The following is a 19,890-nucleotide window of genomic DNA, read 5'->3' on the forward strand; positions in this document are numbered from 1 at the left end:
ACAAAAATCAGATATTTGGATCGAAGGTAAGATTCTAGCATTTTCTCCGTATCACAATCATGCAGAGCTTTTACCTCAATTGAATCAAATCCAACACTAACCCATCACAGCTTGATGATCACTCAGAACACTGAACGCAAAAATCAACAAAATTTCACCATTTTAAATTATAATTCGTTTCATATTCTTTAATCCACTGAAAAAGCAAAAAATTAAAATTAAATTAAAAGTGAACCTGGTGGTCGTGGGTGCCGCCGCCGATGAGGAGGTTGAAGGGATTGATTTTAGCTTTTTCGTTGAAAAGCGGGCTTTCTTCTTTTCCTTGCGAATCAGATTCTATTATGTGTAGCTCTTCTTCTTTTTGTTCCTTCAAAACTTTGTTCAGCATTCACCTCAGGAGAGAGGAAATGGTTCAGAGCGAGGTGTATGCATTGCTGCGACCTTGTCCATTAAACTTTCTGCAGTTGCTCTTAAGCTTCGCTCCCTCCCTTCCTCCCTCCCTCTGCAAGTCGCATGCCTTCCCCTCACCAAACCCTTCTCTCTCTCCCTCCCACTCCATCCTTCCCTCTCTCTCCTCTTCTCTCCCTCCCTCCTCTCTGCAAGTCCCATGCCTTCCCCTTACCAAACCCCTATCTCTCCATCCCCATCCCTCCTTCCCTCTCTCTCTTCCTCTCTCCCTCCTTCTTCTCTGCAAGTCGCATGCATTCCCCTCACCAAACCCTTCTCTCTATCCCCCTCTCTCCTTCCTTCTCTCTCCTCTCTGCAAGCAGCATGCCTTCCCACCAAATCACACACCGAGCCATCAATCCCATCGAATGCAACCCTAACTGACAATAATGCCCACCCAACTTTTACCCCCAACCGTGTGATGTTAACCCCAGACGGGCATTCCCGTCATTCGAACTGATGATGGCATCTTTGTAAAAAGCTGAAAGCATCTGAATGGCAATCTTGTAAATAAACTGAAATGTGGTCCAAAACACTGTTCATATGAATAGTGCGATTTCCCCTCCTACTTTAGACTAAAAGTACTGCGCCAAATACTTCAATCCCCATTACCCCATTTACCCACAGATGCAACCTCATATTCTAATCCAAATACCCTAAAGTGCTGAAAGTTTGTCGTTTTGGGTGGGAACCCGTTGATCCTTGACTGTTGTCTTCCCTCTAGCGTACTCCCTACCTCAAGAAACTCCCAATGTCGCTGCCTCATCTCTTCCACATAGCTTGACTCCTCAGGACCAGTCAAAATTTCTGAATCATCGATCCAGGGGAGGAGGGATTCCTCATCAACCACCGCCTCATTTTGCTCATTGTTTGGGACCATGGCATTAATCATAGGTGCTGTGCTTCGAAACTGAGCCAAATCCCCCAAAGTGATGAATTGTTCTGGGCGGCAACCATGTATACCAGTTTCCTCTATGTCAAGGCGCTTCAAATACCACAAGTTTTTAGGCGACTTCGAAAGTTTTGAGCACCCATGGAGAGTGAGCCATTGGAGACTTAGCAAATTGCAGATACCGTCCGGAAGATAGACCAGGCTTTTGCAATGTTTCAGATTTAACGACACAAGCCCCTGAAGCCGTTCAATTGATGCGGGAAGCTCTGTGATAGATATGAAGTGGAATCATGTCTCATCTATGTACCGAGATTTGATGTAAGCACGAAACAAGCATGCCTAGTGTTAAAATCTTACCATGAATTCAAAGAAAGGTTTCTGGCACCAAAACCTTTGCATTTTGCAATTATCAGTACTTTTGTTTGTGTGGTTTTCTCTTCCTTGACATCCCGTAGCTTAAATTACAGATTTTCAAAATATATGCTCTTAATCGTGACTAGTTGACTGCTTATAACTGTCCTTGCCCTCAATCTCTTCTTATTCTTCAAATGCTGTCAGCTTTATCTGCTTTCGTTGCCTTTCTCAGCATTGTGTATTTCCCATATGTTGGGTTTTAATACCTCCGGTATTATCTAATCAAATTCAAATTACTTCCACATTACACATTAATGTGGTCAGGCTTTCTTGGACATTGCTCAGTGATTAGCATGATTCTTCACTTTCCCATATTTCCTGTTTTAGTGTCTATGGATGGGTTTGCTGCATTTACATACTTTCTCGCATTCCCCCTCTAACGTCATCTTCATATTTCATACAGCCAACCCCACTTGGTGGGATAAGGCTTAGTTGTTATTGTTGTTTTTTGACTGCCTATGTTGGCATTACAGATTATTGTCTTTGTAGCCATCATAATACATTCAAACAACCTTCTGATGCAGTTCTTGCGCATTTCTCTTGATACAATTGAAGTGCCTAGCATACATCAGTACTGCATCAGTTATATGATTTATCCTGTTTAGCATCAGTTCCGACTTTTTAGCGTCTTTAAGCTTCATCTGTGTTAATGAGTTGAATTTTCAGATTCAATATGAAATTAAGGTATTTGTGATAAGTTGATAACTCAATAATATTACTGATCTCGAGTTCTGGTTGTTATCGGTCTCACAGTAGGTGGTTCATTTTGGTGATTGTATTGTACCCTTACCTGTTTTCTGCACTGTTACATGCTAACAGCACAAGGTGTATTTGGTTGAACATTCAGGGGTTTGTTATATCAGACTGGGAAGGTATTGACAGGATTACCTCGCCGCCACATTCGAACTACATATACTCTGTCCAAGCTTCAGTTCTAGCTCGTTATTTTATATAAAAACCTCTTACAGAAATGAAAGAAGATAATTTCTGGTTCGAAATTATAAAACTCTGAAGATGGGTCTCTGTGTTTTGAAGGTCATGGTCCCTATCAACTATAAAGAATTCATTAATGATCCCATTAACCTCGTCAAGAATAACGTTGTCCCAATGGATCGTACTGATGATGCTACGGGAAGGATTCTGCTTGTCAAGTTCACCATGGGTCTTTTTGAGAACCCGTTGGCTGATTTCAGCCTAGTCAATGAGCTTGGAAGCCAGGTCAGTTTATCCGAGATAATCAAATATCAGGATTTGCAACCCTCCTATTGGTCATTTGATTGATGTATATAGTTCGATAAAATTAGAATGGACATTCCTTTGAAATTGGTGTTACACTCAATGGCCAAAAGACTGCTTAGTAAGTTTTGTATTTATTGATTTACTGACATGAATCAATCATTTTTGTATTTTAATTTAACATTACCAGGATCATAGAGATTTGGCAAGGGAGACTGTCAGAAAATCCATCGTGTTTTTGAAGAATGGGAAAAGCGGGAACATTACAGATCCAATCATACCTCTTCCCTAGAAGGTGTCTAAAATTCTAGTCGCCGGCAGTCATGCTGATAATCTTGGGCTACCAATGTGGTGGATGGACAATTACATGGCAAGGATTCAGTGGCAACAATTATACAACCGGTGTAGTCTGCTTTCATCGCTATATTAAATACATAATATTCTGTCTATATGCACTACTTTTGTGCTCTACAATAAAATGATAGAATTGAATATTCACAAAATAGAACATTAAGCACTTAATAAGAAGATTACACAGGTGCTGGTTAGGTGTAACAAGAAAATCGTCTTCACAGTTATTAGAAAGTATGGAAACGTGCGTATAGGATGTCCGTACATAAATGCATCTAATCTTGGCTGTATATTTCATAAAACTTCCTTTTCATGATTAGGGACTATGATCCTTGGTGCTATAAAATCAGCAGTCGACTCAAGCACGGAAGTTATCTACAGTGAGAATCCTGATGGTAATTTGTAAAGTCCAACAACTTTGCATATGCCATTGTTGTGGTTGGCGAGCACCCTTATGCTGAGACTGCAGGAGACAGCCCAAACCTAACGATGGTGGAACCTGGCCCAAGTGTCATCAGCAATGTGTGTGAAAGTGTCAAGTGCATTGTTATCTTAATAACTGGCAGACCTATCGTAATTGAACCATATATTTCCTCGATTGATGCTCTGGTGGCAGCATGGTTGCCAGGCTCTGAAGGCCAAGGCATTACTGATGTCCTTTTTGGGGATCATGGAATCAGTGGAAAGCTTCCAAGAACATGGTTCAGGACTGTCGATCGACTCCCAATGCATGTTGGTGATTCACAGTATGATGCACTTTTCCCATTTGGGTTTGGACTGGAAACTGAGTTGGTAAAGGAGCTTGTAACAAGGTAACAGGTTCTATTTGCTTCATTTCAAAACATGATAGTGCATTGTTCTATTTTTACACAAAGGATGAGATCTATCACCGTCATTTAAAAGCAGCACTCTGTAACTGTATAACTACAACAAGGTCCCATTAGGGTCAAATCCTTACAAGTAAATTTGTATTATACTTCAGCAAGTATTAAAATAACTAACCATGCATTAATCCTTTTAGATGTTTTCCGTTTTATAGTTCATTGAATGTGTCTTCTTTCTATTAAATATTTCCAGTACACGGGGACCCTGAACTGGTACGAAGAATTGGTTCAGCAACTGCTCTTGAAGCCCGAGCTACGGGGATTCCTTATGTATTTGCTTCTTGCATTGCGGTAAATAATACATTGCAAAAGGATTTATGCGTTCAGCATTTTCTTCTTTTACATGGTTAACAATGTCCTTTGAGTGGATTCATATTTTTTCCATCTGATGACTTCTGTGCGTTGCCTGGAACATCCTGTATAGGTATGTAGAGATCCAAGATGGGGCTGGTGTTACAAAAGCTACAGTAAAGATCACAAAATTGTTCAAGAAATGACGGAGATCATTCCAGGTTTACAGGGTGATATCCCTGCAAATTCTCAGATGCAGTTTTTGCGCATTTCTCTTGATACAGTTAAAGTGCCTAGCATACATCAGTTATATGATTTATCCTGTTTTGCATCAGTTCCCACTTTTTAGGTTCTTTAAGCTTCATCTGTGTTAATGAGTTGAAATTTCAGATTCAATATGAAATTAAGGTATTTGTGATAAGTTGATAACTCAATAATATTACTGATCCCGAGTTCTGGTTGTTATCGGTCTCACAATAGGTGCTTCATTTTGGTGACAGTATTGTACCTTTATCTGTGTTCTGCACTGTTTCATGCTAACAGCACATGGTGTTTTTGGTTGAACATTCAGGGTTTTGTTATATCAGACTGGGAGGGTATTGATAGGATTACCTCGTCGCCACATTCAAACTACACATACTCTGTCCAAGCTTCAGTTCTAGCTGGAACTGACATGGTTCGTGGCTTATTTTATATAAAAACCTCTTACAGAAATGAAAGAAGATAATAGCGTCTCTATTACACTATATAAAACTCCTTTTCTATTCTGGTTCGAAATTATAAAACTCTGAAAATGGTTCTCTTTTTTTTGAAGGTCATGGTCCCTATCAACTATAAAGAATTCATTAATGATCTCATTAACCTGGTCAAGAATAACGTTGTCCCAATGGATCGTATTGACGATGCTGCGGGAAGGATTCTGCTTGTCAAGTTCACCATGGGTCTTTTTGTGAACCCGTTGTCTGATTTCCGCCTACGACATGAGCTTGGAAGCCAGGTCAGTTTATCCGAGATAATCAAATATCAGGATTTGCAACCCTCCTATTGGTCATTTGATTGATGTATATAGTTCGATAAAATTAGAATGGACATACCCTTGAAATTGGTGTTACATTCAATGGCCAAAAGACTGCTTAGTAAGTTTTGTATTTATTGATTTTCTGACATGAATCAATCATTTTTGTATTTTAATTTAACATTACCAGGATCATAGAGATTTGGCAAGGGAGGCTGTCAGAAAATCTGTCGTGCTTTTGAAGAATGGGAAAAGCAGGAACATTGCAGATCCAGTCATACCTCTTCCCAAGAAGGTGTCTAAAATTCTAGTCGCCGGCAGTCATGCTGATAATCTGGGCTACCAGTGTGGTGGATGGACAATTGCATGGCAAGGATTCAGTGGCAACAATTATACAACCGGTATAGTCTGCTTTCATCGCTGTATTAAATACATAATATTCTGTCTATGTGCACTACTTATGTGCTCTACAATAAAATGATAGAATTGAATATTCAAAAAATAGAACATTATGCACTTAATAAGAAGATTACACAGGTGCTGGTTAGTTGCAACAAGAAAATCGTCTTCACAGTTATTAGAATGTATGGAAATATATACCCGTGCGTATAGGATGTTCGTACATAAATGTATCTAATCTTGGTTGTATTTTTCATAAAACTTCCTTTTCATGATTAGGGACTACGATCTTTGGTGCTATAAAATTAGCAGTCAACTCAAGCACAGAAGTTATCTACAGTGAGAATCCTGATGGTAATTTTGTGAAGTCCAACAACTTTGCATATGCCATCGTTGTGGTTGGCGAGCATCCTTATGCTGAGACCGTGGGAGACAGCCCAAACCTAACGATGGCGGAACCTGGCCCAAGTGTCATCAGCAATGTGTGTGAAAGTGTCAAGTGCATTGTTATCGTAATAACTGGCAGACCTATTGTAATAGAACCATATGTTTCCTCGATTGGTGCTCTGGTGGCAGCATGGTTGCCGGGCTCTGAAGGCCAAGGCATTACTGATGTCCTTTTTGGGGATCATGGATTCAGTGGAAAGCTTCCAAGAACATGGTTCAAAACTGTCCATCAACTCCCAATGAATGTTGGTGATTCACACTGATCCACTTTTCCCGTTTGGGTTCGGACTGGAAACTGAGTCAGTAAAGGAGCTTGTAACAAGGTAACATACATGTATATCTATATAGGACCAGCTACGTAGCAGGTATCCTGTTTTCCTGCAAGCTTGTTCATATAACAAAACTTGATGGGAAAAAGAAAGAAATGAAATTTACAAGGGATTTGGGTCCAGTGGTGGCTTCTAGGTTTCAATCTATCAATACTACATATTGTTTTAAAGCATTCATGTGTTTCGGTGTAATATAAACTGAAGAACTTGGTTACCTGTATCGATACTGACTTCAGCTTCGTGATTCCTGCAGGTCGACCTCAGCTGGTGTTATTGCAAGGCCATGCATACTTATCGTCATGGTTGCTCTGGTTCTCAGCTTATAGTTTAGAGGTATAGTTTTGGGTCTAGGATTACTGAGTTCTCGGCTTTTCCGAATTGCGTAGGTTTCTGCTTACACGGTGCCTTTTTCCTCTAAAAGTTTCAGGGAGCTTTTACTAATGGTAGATTCCTATAGCAATTGGATTTGTTGGCTGACACAGTTTATGGCAGAAGGAAGGGAAAAGCTTTGAGTTGATTAGATTGTGGCAGCCACAAAAATTATAAGCATTCATTGTCGAGCCATTTTAACGATTACAATTTACATGTAGCAAATTTGAATAATAAATTAAATTGATTTTTGTTTTGAAATTCTTCAGTGAAAAGAATGTTAGGAGGATCACCTTCTATTGGTCTATTATTATTTGTTTTTTTTTAAGCAATTTTTTGCAATTTTGCTTCAATACTACGTAGTAATGAATTATGTGAAAAAAATGCATGCTTGAAATAGTTTGGATTTTTATCATAAATGATCCTTGAAAGTGACGTTGTTCGTCACCTTAGTCTTTGAAGTTGAAAATTAATCAATGTCGTTCCTAAAATTTACTAGAAGCATCAAGGAGCTGATTATCACAACTTTTTTTTGGGTATCACACCCCTTAGTCCCTTCTAATTGCCCAGATCACCGCCCATCGCAGCCCCATGACCCGGAACAAGAGGACGCAAGCTGAGAGAGAATACAAGAAGAAACCGTCACAAACTTCACATGCATCACATGCTTCTCATACTCATGTGTCTTGCACGAGTATATCTAAAACAAAGTCAGCTACTATGACAGCCGGCACAATCCTAGCTTATGAGCTAGTTTAATCTCAGCCATCCATTTCCAATTCAAGGCTTAATCACTAACAATACATTACCTGATCGAAGAGAAAGAAAAAACAACTTTACAACACATACGGATAAGTAAATACTTACCACGTACCAACCGCAGGTGAAGCAAGAAATACCCCAAAAAGCAAAAAACTAAATAAAAGAGCTCTCAGAAGCAGAAACCAACTCAAAACACGAAGGAGTCGCAAACTCTTACCACACAAAATCACCATTTCTTCCCTCTCGCAGGTCCCTTAGTCTTGCTACTATATCAGTGATGATGCGCTAAATACCTCAATCCCCATCGCCCCGTGACCCACAGATACAACCCCATATCCCCCCACCTCTCCTTGAGGCTGCCACCGCCTTCTCCTCCTTCTCTTCCTCATGTCTCGACTGCTTGAGATCACTCAAAATTGCCTTAAAAGCCACCGCCTCCTTTTCCCCGTAGCTTAAGTCCACCATATCACTCAAAGGTGCAGTGCTCTGACACTGATCCAAATACCCTTAAGTGCTGAGAAATTATCGTTTTTAAAGAGAGAGATGCTACAGTTCCCTCTACCTCAAGGAACTCCAGACATTGCTGCCTCCTCTTCCAAACGTCAACGTCGCTGCATCATCTCTTCCAAATAGCTTGACTCCTCAGGATCAGTCAAAATGTGATGAAAAATTTGTTGGCAGTCCCACATCGGTGGGTGAAATGAAAACAAATGAGTTTAAATAGGATTACCCCTTAGAAACAGGTACCCAGGCATTTTAGGGTAAAACCCAGCCCTAAACGTCAACGTTTGATCTCTTCCAAAGGTCAAAGTCGCTGCCACTTCTCTTCCAAATGTCGCTGCTGCCGCTTCTCTACATAGATGCGCCGCATCTCTTCCGCTTCTTCCGCGCATAGCGCCGCCACATCTTTTCCGCTTCTTGCATCTCTTCCGGCATCTCTTCCGCTTCTTGCATCTCTTCCGCTTCTTCCGCGCATAGCGCCGCCACATCTTTTCCGCTTCTTGCATCTCTTCCGGCATCTCTTCCGCTTCTTGCATCTCTTCCGCTTCTTCCGCAGAGCGCCCCCGCATCTCTTTCGCATAGCGCCACCGCCGCATCTCTTCCGCTTCTTCCGCATAGCGCCACCGCATCTTTTCCGCTTCTTGCATCTCTTCCGCTTCTTCCGCAGAGCGCCCCTGCATCTCTTTCGCATAGCGCCACCGCCGCATCTCTTCCGCTTCTTCCGCATAGCGCCACCGCATCTCTTCCGCTTCTTCCTCATAGCGCCACCGCATCTCTTCCGCTTCTTCCTCAAAGCGCCGCCGCATCTCTTCCGCTTCTTCCGCAAAGAGCGCCCGCATCCCTTCCGCTTCTTCCGCATGGCGCCGCCGCATCCCTTCCGCTTCTTCCGCAAAGAACGCCCGCATCCCTTCCGCTTCTTTCGCATAGAGCCGCCGCATCTCTTCCGTTTCCGCATAGTGCCGCCGCATCTCTTCCGCTTCTTTCGCAGAGCGCCTTTCCGCTGCCGCTTCTTCCGCATAACGCCGCATCTCTTCCACATAGTTTGATTCCGCAATATCCTGCTGCCTCTCTTCCACATAGCTTGATTCTGCAATATCCTGCTGCCTCTCTTCCACATAGCTTGATTCCGCAATATCCTGCTGCCTCTCTTCCACATAGCTTGATTCCGCAATATCCTGCTGCCTCTCTTCCACATGGCGCCACATCCAGGGGAGGCGGGATTCAACATCAGCCACCGCCTCATTTTGCTCAATGTTTGGGACCATGGCATTAATCTTAGGTGCAGTGCTTCGAAACTGAGCCAAACCCCCCAAATTGATGAATTGCTGTTCTGGGCAGTAACCATGTATACCAGTTCCCTTTATGTCAAGGCGCTTCAAATACCATAAATCTTCAGGCAACTTCGAAAGTTTTGAGCACCCATTGAGAGTGAGCCATTCGAGACTTAACAAATTGCAGATACTGTTCGGAAGATAGACCAGGCTTTTGCAGTTTTTCAGATTTAACGACACTAGTCCCTGAAGCCGTTCAATTGATGCAGGAAGCTCTCTGATAGATGTGTTATCCAAATCAAGGCTGGCTAATCTTTCCATATTTTCTAATATGTCTGGAAACACCTTAAACTTTGTACAACCGGAAAGAGAGAGATAATTTAGGGACTTGAGCTGACAAATGCTGCTTGTAAGACTCTCAAAGTCTTTGCTATACCGTAGCGTCAAGGTAGCAAGTCCAGTAAGACTATAAATTATGGATGGCAATTCTTCAATTGCAATCCCTGAAAACTTAAAATTTTCTTGGCCGAGAAAAACTTCTGCAACTAAAGTCCAATCTAAATGAAGCTCTGTTAGGTTCTCCGTAACTTTTAGAAACTCTGGTAAATTCCTCAGATTTGAGCAGCCAGAAACATTCAGGGCTTGAAGAGATCTCATATGAATGCTGCCTGGAAGAATCTTTAATCTTCTGCAATCCTTCAGGCTCAAGGTAACGAGTCCCGTAAAATTTTTGATGGACGAGGGCAGTTCTAAAATTGCAGTCTCATCTAAATTAAGCTCTAATAGGTTCATAACTTCAGGAATTTCTGAAAAATTATACAGATTGAAGCAGCTGGAAAAATTAAGGGTTCGAAGAGATCTCATACGAATGTTGCTTGGAAGACTATGAAGTTTCTTGCATTGCCTTAGACTCAAAATCTCAAGGTTTTGAAGAGATGAAATTGATGGGGCAAGGCCTTCAACAGATGTCTCATCCAAGCGAAGCTCTCTTAATCTTTCCATATTTCCGACATTTTCTGGAAAGGCCTTGAGCTTTGGACAACCAGAAAGATTAAGAAGTTGCAGGGACTTGAGTTGAACAATGCTGCTTGGAAGAATCTCAAGTTCTCTGCAATATTTAAGATTCAAAGTAACAAGCCCTGTAAGGTTGTTAATTGATCGAGGCAGTTCTTTCATTGCAGTCCCTTGCAAATAAAGCTTTGAAAGCTTCTCCATAACTTTGGAAATCTCTGGAAACTTCTCAAGTTTTGAGCAAAAAGAGAGATCAAAGGTTTCAAGAGATTTCATACAAATGTTCCTTGAAAAGGACTTGAGTTCGCCGCACCAACTTAGATCCAAGAGGACAAGTTTTTCAAGGGCAGAAATGGATGGGTGAACCTCATATAAACTTGTGCATCCACCAAGAATTAGCTTCTCAAGATTCTTTGCCTTAGCGAAGTCCGGCGTTTCCTTAAGACGATAAGAGCCTTTTAAATTGATAATTTTCAACTTTCCAAGACGCTGTCAATATACATCAAGGAAAATATGTGTTACATACATAATAAGGCATTTAAAAACTAAACCATTTAAAAGCAGTATATAGGCAAATGATGAACGTACCTCAGTTCCTTTCCAGAGGTGTTCAACCCAACTACATTGCATGTCAATTTCAACAAGATTCTCTGGGTTAAAATTGGACGATAAAGACTTTAGGGGACATTTGTTCCAAAACAGATAACTTAGTTTTTCAGAGAGAAACTTTAGATTCTCGTATTGCCAGTGATCATCGGCCGGCTCGCCCTCTGGTAGTAAACAGTGGGTATGGACTCTGAGTAGTCTTAGTTTTGGCATTTGAGCAAGGGCGATATCTAATTCCACCACATTGTTTGAGTGTGGCCATTGCACAATTATGCTTTCAACTGCTTCCATAGCCTGGATTATCAAAATTGCACTTTGAATGAGTACAAACTTAAGATTAAAACGCCCAATGCACATGGTTCTCATGAATTGGATTTTGGTCAAAGTTGAAGCTTTACTTTTATTATTAAGGAAAACTAACAAAAAGTCCAAAAAAACTTTATTTTACTGAAAAATGACAAATAAAGGCGCAGTGAATAGTACCAGGAAAATGTAAAAATGTGGATTTTTGTTAAAAGTGAAAACAGTACCGGAAGTATTATTATTATTATTATTTTAAAATTTACTAATATTACTGGGAGAGAAAAGATTCAATGCAATTACATTAATGGAGTGGAGGGGAGCGTATTTCTCACCTTTACTTTATTTAGCACATAATGAACATCTTTAGAGCTCCACAATCTCCTGCACCTTCCAGGCCTTTCTATATATTCCTGGCGTACGATTTGGTGACCCATTTCCTCTATTAAATCATGCATCTCGAGTACACCATCAGATGAGATAGTGACAAGAGCTCTACCAACTAGAACGTCTAATCCGGTATGGGGATGGAAGTCACAACCCTCCATAATCCTTGTTGCCAAGTCTTTCTTCATTTGTTTAAAGAAACATGCAATATCAAGAAATATTTCCTTCTGCAAATGATCTAGTCCATCATAGCTTGTTCTAAGGACATTTTGGATTCCCGACTGCGGGTTTCTCGCTATTTTCTTTAACTCATCTTTCCACGCAAGTACACTTTTGTTAACGAGAAATTTTCCCAAGACTTTGAGTGCTAAAGGCAAACCTTGAGCATATTTTATGAAATGGCCTGACAGATCAATGTATTCTTCTGTGGGTTGCTTTGTGCTGAAAGCAGACTGCACAAACAGCTCAAGAGCATCATCGTCATTTAACAACTCGGGCTTATATATCTGATCACCAAGTCTACTTAGTGACTGTTTATCTCTAGTTGTTATAATGATTCGACTTCCGCCACCAAATGAAGGTTGCTTTCCAATTAAAGCTTCAATTTGGGATGAACTCTCCACATTATCCAGAACAAGTAAAACTTTTTTCTTACCAACTCTTTCCATCATCTTCTGAAAACCATTTCTCAAAATCTCTGACCTCCGCACCTTCATATTTGTGATACTAGATAGAATTTCTGCCTGCATATCTAGTGGCGCTTCACCTGCATCAGTTGAGGGAAAAAGTTGCTTCACATTTTCAAGAAAGCAACGACCTTCGAAGTGATGATTGATTTTATCATACACAGCTCTAGCGATGGTGGTTTTGCCTATACCGCCCATACCCCATATTCCAACAAAGCCAACGTTATCGACCTCAGGACATAATAGTGAATCCATTTTCTTTAAGCGGGAATCCATTCCAACCAAGCCATTCTTTTCACTTGATGGGATGTTGATCACTTTCTTAGAAATATCATCTACAATCGACTTAATAAGCTTGTCATCATCCCTGCGAAATTTGAAAAAACAATATTGTCAAGTCCTGCGATTGCTAGTTATATAACACTCATCACACCGTCATTGAAAACACAAGGCAACGACCCAACAATTCTCAGTTTATTCTTCTTTCATTTACTCAATGCACTCTTCTAAGTTCAATCAACATATAAGAGAACTAGTCATCTATATCCTATCTATATCCTCTCCAGATGTTTTATAGACCTTTTAATAGCGGCCATATATTTTGATCTTGCGGTTTGAAGAATTAATTTAACTTGTTCTTTTTTTACTTATTAATGTTGGACGACGTCTTTTGTACATTATGTCTCCTCTCTGTTTCTTACACCTGCTCTTTCCTCATCATGAAAGAGCGAGAAAATTAAGAGGTTTTGTACAAACGACGTCATCCCATGTGAAAAAGTAAATAAAAACAAGTGAATTTTTCACCGCAAGATCAATATCAAAGCCCCCTAATTTTTTGAATTAGTTTCCTCTTCCCTTCTGATAGCAAATTATACAGGTGTGGTGGTGGAAAGTTTTGCAGAGAGTTGGTGAGTATTCAATTTTGTAGAGGGTTCTTGGTTCTAGTTGTATTAACATTAATGATAACCACAGGAAATTAGCGACTATAAACGAAATAAGAATTTTCTTCAAAACTAAGACGACCAAAACAGGAAATTAGCTAAACTTCTAAACTACTAAGTGAATAAGATTATGAAGGAATGAGTTACTGGTAATTTTGTGAATCCCAGCCACATAAATTGGGGGCTCTTTGTAGAGCAGACCTCCACCGCTGCACTTCTTCCATGTCGGCGTTAGGATCAAGTTCATGTTTAGAAAATGCTTTCTCAAAACTTCCCTCGATTTTACGAACATGAGATGGGTCTACTTGGTAGAAAATGGGAATCACAATCTGCTTCTTCTGATCCATGCATTGCAGGATTTGGACGAGTTCTTTCAAGCACCATGTGGAAGAAGCGTAGTTTTGAGAAAAAACTACAACTGAAAGCCTCGAGTCGCTTATAGCTGTCAGTAGCTGCGAAAGGCCGTGGCCTTTTCTGAGCTTTTCAGCGTCAATGAAGGTGTTGATTGAGTTCTGAACTAGAGCTTTGTAGAGATGGCAGATGAAGGTACGGCGAGTGTCTTCGCCTCGAAAATTCAAGAAGACATCGTATTTGCAATCAGGAACAGATGAAGAAGAAGAAGAAGCCATCAACAAGCACAAGATCGACAGCCTAACGTGAGACTCGTGTAGCCCCTTAACAAAGTCAAGATTGCAGCTCAACGACCCCCTTCATTGCTTCTCACTAGAAAAATGAGATGCATCTTCACGGGGGGTGCTAGGAAGTTGCCAGGAAAGAATGGGTCGCTTTGGCTAAATAAAGTTCACTAATCTACGCCGTCCGATTGAAATAAAGCAAGTGGGATTGCACATGTTGGCCGACAACCCCATCAGGCTGGGCCCCAGTCCCCTCAGCATGTTCCTTTTCCCTTGCTTTTTAGCGCGTCACAGTTCGTAGCTTTCCCTCTTTCTCAGCGCGTCCACAAGCAAAGCGGGTCAGAATTTTTAATCCTGGCCGGTTTCTTGTGTTAAATTTGTCCCAAAAATCAGTTTTCACTAAAAATTAATTTTGAAATAAATTGGAGAAGTTTAAAAACTAAATTTAAGTTATAACCGTAGGGTTGGAGTTACTGTAACAAACACAAATGAAAGAAAGTAACATTCATATTTTATTAAGCTTTTTAATTTTTATTTAAAATGATCTCTAAGATTAGTATGACTACTTACTTTGGTTCTTGAATTTAAAATCGATAGAAATGGCTTTTGAAATTATCCACCATCAATCATTTTGGTCATTCTGTAAAAAATCTTAGTTAAATTAAGGATATTTTTGTCAATCCATTTGAATTGATGATATCTTCATTTTAATAAAAAAAATTCACAAATCATGATGCATATTATTGGTGATCCAAAGCTCCTTTATGTGTGTAGCTTTTGCTTATGTCATGATCTTTCTACTGCTGCCAAATATCATTTCAGATGATTTTGTTTTTACCATTTGTTTGACTTTGCACATGGGGAGGCTTTTAGGTTCCCTTTCCATCTTACTTGCTATGTTATTTCCTCAACAAGGTTTGCTTTTATGTTTCCCTTGTTCATAAATTTCCTCTTTTAATTTTAATATGATAATGGGATGATCGGTGAGCATTACGCATGCACACAAAATAAAAAATTTAGAGAGTTTCTCGTTACAACTAACATATTTATAAAAAATACTCGAAAAGTTTGGAAAGTTTCTAGTCACAACCAACATTGCCATATAGTCAAAATACTCAAAATATAGAAAAAAAAATATAAAGAAAATATCAAGTGAGAGCATTCCGTCGCGCTATGGGATCGTAATGATTTCTCTATCATGCCTCTAAACCCACCTCCAAACGCCCAAGTGAAATGTAAAATGACCAAAACGCACCTAGAAATTCAAAATACAAAAACTAAATAATAAATTTTGGAATGGAATATCACAGATATAGATCAATCTTTTTTGAGAAGACTTGATTAAAAAAATAATTTATTTAAACCCAATAATTTTATCTTTTCACTTATTAGTTTTTGTATAACCTTTATATGCCAGTTACACTTTAAAACAAATGTGGTCCACATTATGTGGTTGTGGAGATAAATTACTCAATTATATAAACTAATAAATGGGTTGTAGTAGCGTCATGGGAGTCAGTGTCACCATTGGTGAATTGGTCACAGGTCTGATGCCTCCCTTTTTGTCTTTTTGCTAAATATTCGTCACGTCCTATGATTTGGTTGAAAAATAACTTTGTTTACTCGACATTCAAAAATAAATAAAACAAATGCGCGTATGCAAGCATATTGTTAAATCTAACGTATCTTCTTCTTAGACTATCACTAGAAATTACGTCCGCGCGTTGCTGCGAGAACTAGCTGTTTCAGACGTAATCGGATGAATAAAACACATTTAAATTGAATAAATTCAACACAATTATGAACAAGTAAATGGATACATGAGTGAATGAGATCGATAAAATAAGCAGTTTTGCTTTTATATACATTTAAGTAAGCTGGCATATAAACACACTGTACAATGAGTGGGAAAAAACTGAAAGTCTTTGAGTAGAAAGAGATGGTTTCCGAAAAAGTTCTATTTCCTTAAGAAACAGAAAAAACATGTAGTTCACACATATAATGTGTCCTAAAAGGCCAATGAGATTACAATGATTAGTCTTGTGCAAGCAAAAACCTGATATACTACAACTGATGTATACAATCCAATTAAAATGTTCATGAAAGCTGCCAACAAGATACTTGAAACAACCACAATTAGCCACAGAATGATTGTCAAACCAGCAATAAGGATGCAAGCTATTTCAAGAAATGGACCTTCTCGAGTAATCAGATCATGAATCAAAGGGCCAAATATTTTATAGGTTCAAAACAAATGCAAGTGCCACTACGATAGCACTAACCCTTCTTAATTTTCGACACCGCAATCCTCCTAACTCAACTTAATAAGTAACAGTCTAATTCTTTCTTAGCCGAAAATTGTCAATCCCATAACCGACATAGAAAACAACTCCAAATTCTCATTTCCAAACTGAATTTCCAATTCCCACCAAACTTTCCGAGCATCCAAACAGAGGATAGCCAGAAAACCCAACACACGCAGAACTCGATACGATTCAATACCCAGATGAGGGAATTCGATGATCATTACAGCAACATTTCAATGCAATCTATCCTTTAACAAATGCAATTGTCATTTGTTCACATTAACTTCAATTTTTCCAATTTCTAACAGATAAATGAAAACAGCTACATATCAGAAAAAAGGAGGAACAATAAAAGGAATAACAGAAAGAAACAAATGCATAAATGGACAGATGGTGTTTTAGAGAAAAGTTTCTCTATCTTGATATTCAACACACAAAATTTCAAATCTAAAGTATTTAGCATATTTAAACATGAAAGAGTGCTAATTGCATGAACTAATTAGGATTAGAAAAATGGATTTAAGTAGATAACCGATTAAAATTGAGAATGAAATTGATCAACAAAGTTGGAGCCGGTCTTTGGAAAACAAAAGTTGATTTGATTGTTCCAATGTGTTCACTCCAAAAACTACACTTTTCAACTTTTAAAATGCAGGAAAATGAATATCTTGACAGAAATTTCAAAGAGGATAATTAAATTACAAAAATATAAGTACAATGCATGGATCCGCACCTGGCAATCAAGAAGGGAGAAAGAAGCCATCGCAAAGCAGGTAACTGACTTAGTAAATCTGTGCTATCAAGTTCCTTGGTTTTCTGTAGACAACAAATCAAATATATTAGATCCTTTATTCTTAACAGCATCACAAAATTCGTTTCTTAACAGCATCACAGAACTGATCATTTATATCATCTGAAAATATTAAAGAAACGAAACATACAGTTAAAAACCATTTGAGAAACATAAGTAAGCCTTTGGTATGTTCAAGAACTGACCAACTGCATACCGCATAATAAATTGAGAATATGTTCAAGAACTGACCAACTGCATACTGCATAATAAAACCTAAAAATAAAGCCAACCCAGTTCAGCAAATGAACATACTATTAGCTAAAGGGATACAAATTTTGTGATTGAATCAGACATCACATATCTACATGCAAATAAAATAACCCAATAATTTAGCAAGAATGAAAAGGAAATAATATGAACAGAGAGAGATGTATAAAACCCAACCCCTGGCATGAATACTAAATCCCACGCCTACTCAAAAGACACAAAGCAGAAAATTACTCAATTTCAAAATCCAAATTAGAAAATAAAACCTCACCGTTTCCCTCTCTCACCTCGTCATCCCACATATCTTCTCTTCATATTCTGATAAAAGACCTCTCTTCAAGTCTGGTCTCAAATAGTTGGTCCATCTCAGCCTGCAACTTTTCCACACCTTAATAATCCTGCAATTGAGACCAACCCACCACATCTATAATCGGTGAACTGTTTACATTAAAACATATGAAATTACAACCCATTTGATAGAAAGATTTTGTTGTTTTAACAGAAACACTGAAAAATGAACATTTCACAGCGAGTAACTAATTTCTCATTATTTAAAAATTAGTCTTAAATTTCATAAGTAAATAAACCCAAAAGAATGCAAAAAATTGGAACCTTTGGGCTTGGAGAGCGAGCAAGACGGCTAGCAAGCAGGGTGGATTGAACCCAACAGAGAACACAGAGCAGAGCGGCAACAGACCCAGCTTTCTTATCCAAGCACACATACAGCCCAGCATACATCGCAGTGAAAGCAAACCCTAAATTCAAACAGAACCCATTTGGGACACTGTAGAGAGAAGGTTCGCAATATTAATCAAACTAGAATGCAAGAAAAGCAAAATCAACAACCCATATCAAAATAATATGAAAAGATCCCAACAAACCAACCAAACAATTAACATATCGGTTCGCAATCTATAAATAGGCTAATACACTTAATCAAATCTAGCCGTTCGCATGTGTCAACAGCCTTGTTCTTTGAAAGTTTTACCCCCATGTTCCTTGTTATATGCAAAAAGACAATTAAAGATGAACTCTCTCTTCCCCAATCCCCTCTTTTCGTCCCTCCAAACCCTGTTTTTCCCTCTCTAATATCCCTCCTGGGGATAATTTGGATGTTCACTTTGACATGAAGCTCAAATAAAAGAATGTAACCAGGACGCTAGGAAGTAAAGGGATCTCATAAATTCTACATGCTTCTGCATATCAAGCAGATTCTGTAGTTTCAATACCAAGGAAAAAGAAAATCGAAGAATTAGTAACCTGCTTCCCAAGAGTCAGGATGACATTAGGATCGCTTGTCCTCGTATCTCGAATGGCTAAATTTGTGCCTCTAATCACCTTAACCTTCAATAAACCAATAAATTCTACCATGCCTTCCTGCTGCATATTTCAAGCATGGAACAAAGTTATATTCCACTCTCACAACGTATATGAACGTTTACTTTAATACTCAAACTACCATAATTGAAAGGCAGACAAAAGGTGTGGCAATATTTACCCATTTTTGTGAAGAATTTGAACGGAAACTATTGATAATCTTTCGAGAAAAACTATTTGATTGGAGAGAGCTCTGGAGAGAGTTCTTTCTAGAAGGACCTCAGTTAATCCGCAAGCTAGGTTTCAGAAACTCTTGAAGCTCATACTTTGACCTACATGAATATGTTGTTGAATAAGAAGAGTATCCAAGATAACTCTAATGATCCCAAGAAGAAGAAAATAGAGCACACTCTTAAAGAAAGCTCACAAAACAAACTAATTAGCAAAGCTTTTCTTATTTAGCTCTAGGCTTTGTTTTTCCTTGGATGATATACAATGCTTGGGGACTTGGGTATTTATAGTAAACCAAATGAAAGCTACACCACACACTTAATTAAACTAAGATTATTTGCTACCACACAAAACCCATTAATTGCACCTAATTTTTTCCACTCAACCATACCTAACATTGCCTAACTTTGCAATTGTAAGCAATTACATCATCAAACTAGATATGGACTTGGACTTTAGATTGGGTTGTGGATTACTTATGGTTTTGGGCTGACATTGATTCTCAACACTCCCCCTCAATGTCAGCTCTCATTCTTTGCACTGTGCTGAGCAGACAGCGAAAATTTTCGAGCTTGCCTGTACTTAAACTTTTTGTGAACAAGTCCGCAACTTGATCATTCGTCTTGACCTGTCTCATCTCAATCTCTTCTTGTAGAACCTTTTCTCTGATAAAGTGGTAGTGCACTTCCACATGTTTAGTTCTTGCATGAAAGACTGGATTTTCCGCCAAGCGAATGGCCGATTGGTTATCACAGTACAATGGTACTGGATAATCTACTGGTTGATGTAGATCACTCATCAA

At 39.0% G+C, this 19,890-nt stretch overlaps 2 protein-coding genes and 1 long non-coding RNA gene across 3 annotated transcripts; 2 read left to right on the forward strand and 1 right to left on the reverse strand.

Annotated features, from left to right (window-relative positions):
* The first annotated feature begins 1,072 nt into the window (after positions 1-1,072).
* Positions 1,073-3,884, forward strand: LOC137746455 (uncharacterized). Its single transcript, XR_011069854.1, has 3 exons — positions 1,073-1,657; positions 2,601-2,971; positions 3,180-3,884. It is a non-coding gene; the product is annotated as an uncharacterized lncRNA (long non-coding RNA).
* Positions 3,885-4,425: 541 nt separating this feature from the next.
* On the forward strand, positions 4,426-7,038 carry LOC137746453 (uncharacterized). The gene is made up of 7 exons (XM_068486467.1): positions 4,426-4,515; positions 4,649-4,798; positions 5,087-5,191; positions 5,330-5,512; positions 5,721-5,931; positions 6,209-6,699; positions 6,959-7,038. Exons 2-6 carry the CDS (start codon positions 4,718-4,720, stop codon positions 6,637-6,639), a joined length of 1,011 nt encoding a protein of 336 aa, XP_068342568.1. The 5' UTR covers positions 4,426-4,515; positions 4,649-4,717; the 3' UTR covers positions 6,640-6,699; positions 6,959-7,038.
* A 667-nt stretch (positions 7,039-7,705) lies between these two features.
* Positions 7,706-14,312, reverse strand: LOC137748295 (TMV resistance protein N-like). Its single transcript, XM_068488426.1, has 4 exons — positions 13,687-14,312; positions 11,861-12,965; positions 11,208-11,519; positions 7,706-11,108 (listed from the first exon to the last, which is right to left on the reverse strand). Exons 1-4 carry the CDS (start codon positions 14,166-14,168, stop codon positions 8,553-8,555), a joined length of 4,455 nt encoding a protein of 1,484 aa, XP_068344527.1. The 5' UTR covers positions 14,169-14,312; the 3' UTR covers positions 7,706-8,552.
* Positions 14,313-19,890: the final 5,578 nt, after the last annotated feature.

Source organism: Pyrus communis, chromosome 10, assembly GCF_963583255.1.
Source record: "Pyrus communis chromosome 10, drPyrComm1.1, whole genome shotgun sequence".
Taxonomy (NCBI): domain Eukaryota; kingdom Viridiplantae; phylum Streptophyta; class Magnoliopsida; order Rosales; family Rosaceae; genus Pyrus; species Pyrus communis.

Excerpts from the sequence above, each read along its gene's own strand:
- LOC137748295 (XM_068488426.1), bottom strand. The coding sequence starts at position 14,168 with ATGGCTTCTTCTTCTTCTTCATCTGTTCCTGATTGCAAATACGATGTC. Across the intron at positions 11,520-11,860 it reads ATGTGCTAAATAAAGTAAAG|GCTATGGAAGCAGTTGAAAG; the intron begins GTGAGAAATACG and ends TTGATAATCCAG. Across the intron at positions 11,109-11,207 it reads ACCTCTGGAAAGGAACTGAG|CGTCTTGGAAAGTTGAAAAT; the intron begins GTACGTTCATCA and ends GTATATTGACAG.
- LOC137746453 (XM_068486467.1), top strand. The coding sequence starts at position 4,718 with ATGACGGAGATCATTCCAGGTTTACAGGGTGATATCCCTGCAAATTCT. Across the intron at positions 5,513-5,720 it reads GACATGAGCTTGGAAGCCAG|GATCATAGAGATTTGGCAAG; the intron begins GTCAGTTTATCC and ends TAACATTACCAG. Across the intron at positions 5,932-6,208 it reads TGGCAACAATTATACAACCG|GGACTACGATCTTTGGTGCT; the intron begins GTATAGTCTGCT and ends TTTCATGATTAG.